This window comes from Mandrillus leucophaeus, unplaced genomic scaffold (assembly GCF_000951045.1).
Source record: "Mandrillus leucophaeus isolate KB7577 unplaced genomic scaffold, Mleu.le_1.0 Scaffold24, whole genome shotgun sequence".
Lineage (NCBI taxonomy): Eukaryota > Metazoa > Chordata > Mammalia > Primates > Cercopithecidae > Mandrillus > Mandrillus leucophaeus.
Window position 1 is genome coordinate 3,899,961 of NW_012102476.1, and position 1,714 is coordinate 3,901,674.

At 59.1% G+C, this 1,714-nt stretch overlaps 1 protein-coding gene across 1 annotated transcript in view; it reads right to left on the minus strand.

Moving 5' to 3' along the window:
- PRSS36 (protease, serine, 36) overlaps positions 1 to 1,714 on the minus strand; it is an 11,321-nt gene that overhangs the window by 1,241 nt on the left and 8,366 nt on the right. The window contains exons 10-13 of the mRNA XM_011982555.1: positions 1,442 to 1,679; positions 1,188 to 1,329; positions 238 to 503; positions 40 to 161 (exon numbers count right to left, since the gene is read on the minus strand). Of these exons, the coding sequence (XP_011837945.1) occupies positions 40 to 161; positions 238 to 503; positions 1,188 to 1,329; positions 1,442 to 1,679 (768 nt within the window). The remainder of the gene's footprint in view (positions 1 to 39; positions 162 to 237; positions 504 to 1,187; positions 1,330 to 1,441; positions 1,680 to 1,714) is intronic.

The window sequence follows — 1,714 nt, forward strand, 5'->3', positions numbered from 1 at the left end:
CTCTCTCCTGCCTACTCCAGGATGCCCAGGCCCCTTTACCTCACACCTGTTCTCCTGCCCCTCTGCATACAGGACACAGAGGGTTCCAGGGGGCAGGATTCCCTGATAGAGGCAGTGGCAGATTCGTGGTGTCAAGATGGAGACAGCGGCAGCCACAGGGACTGGGGAGAGGAGACAGAGTTGTTCCAGGGCTCTGGCCTCCAGCCACTCCTTGTTCCCGCGACCCAGGAGTCTCACCTCGGTCCTGGGGTTCTTTCCAGCCCAACACCCAGCAGCTGGCCCCCGGAGGGATACCCGCCGGGTGGAGACAGATGGGCAGGGCTGATGGGGAGGGCTCCACCCGGGAGCTCAGCTCCAGGAGGGCCAGAGGGGGCCTGAGTCCCAGGTGCCGGGGCAGCCGGATGCTGATGACCAAGCGGGATACCTGGTGGCCCTGTGGGAGGGGGCTGGCCCCTGCCCGGCCCAGATACACTTCAATGTAAGGCACTGTTGTAGAGCCTGGCCTGTTGGAACAAGGCCCAATGTAACCTTCTGCTCCTCCCATTGCAGGCAAAGTGGGAAGGATGACTCTCTGGGGTCATGCCACTCACTCCTTCATCATCCCTCCTTCCAAATCTCCCTTCCAGGTCAAAACATCTCCCAGTGCTGTAAGATTCTTCCCTCACGCCCCACCCCGGACAGAGTCTTGCTCTGTCGCACAGGCTGCAGTGCAGTGGTGCAGTCTTGGGTCACTGAAACCTCTGCCTCCCGGGTTCGAGCGATTCTCCTGCCTCAGCCTCCCAAGTAGCTGGGTAACGTTACAGGTGCCACCACCCCTGGCTAATTTTTGTATTTTTAGTAAAGGGGTTTCACCATGTTGGCCAGGCTGGTCTTGAACTCCTGACTTCGTGATCCGCCCGCCTCGGCCTCCCAAAGTGCTAAGATTACAGGCATGAGCCATTGCGCCCGGCTGTAAGATGCTTAAAGGAGACTATTCCACTATTTTAAGAGTCCTCTGGGCCAGGCACAGTGGCTCATGCCTGTAATCCTAGCACATTGGCCAAGGCAGGAGGATTGCTTGAGGCCAGCCTGGGCAACACAGCAAGATCCCATTGTTAATTTTTTTAAACAAACAAACAAACAACAAGTCTTTGGCTCTGTTCCATTCTCCCTGCCCGCCTCTCGCCTAGGAGATGAGTAAGACCCACCTGAGGACACAGTGAGTGGCTGCCAGGACCCAGCCTGGGGCCAGAAGGATCCCAGTGCAGACTCGATCACCAGTCACATGCACCTCTGCCAGCCAGGGCCAAAGGACCCCCACTGGAGCAGCCTCCGGCCGCAGGCCACAGGCTAGGGAGAGGAGGTGGCCACCTCAGTTGGGGCCCCATGGCTGACCCCTGAGCACCTGCCACGGGTCTATGCACCCCCAGGAGCCCCTAGAGCCCAAAGGCGTCCTGCTCACCACCATGCTGTGTGTGTGGGGGACAAGTCTGTGTCTCAGTCTCCTCCCCATCAGGGCCCCAATCCCAGGTTAGCTGGTCCTCCAGGTAGGCTCCCCGAGTCACATGGCTGATCCATGGGCCATGGGTCTGCACAGGGAAGAAGGCTCGGGGACGTAGACAGCCACTGGGGAAGTCTCTGATTCCAGCCAGAAACCAGGTCCCCTCCTCCTGGCACAAAAGGCTCCAATGCGAGTCATTCTGCAGCAACAAAGTGCGTGTGTTACTTGCCTCTG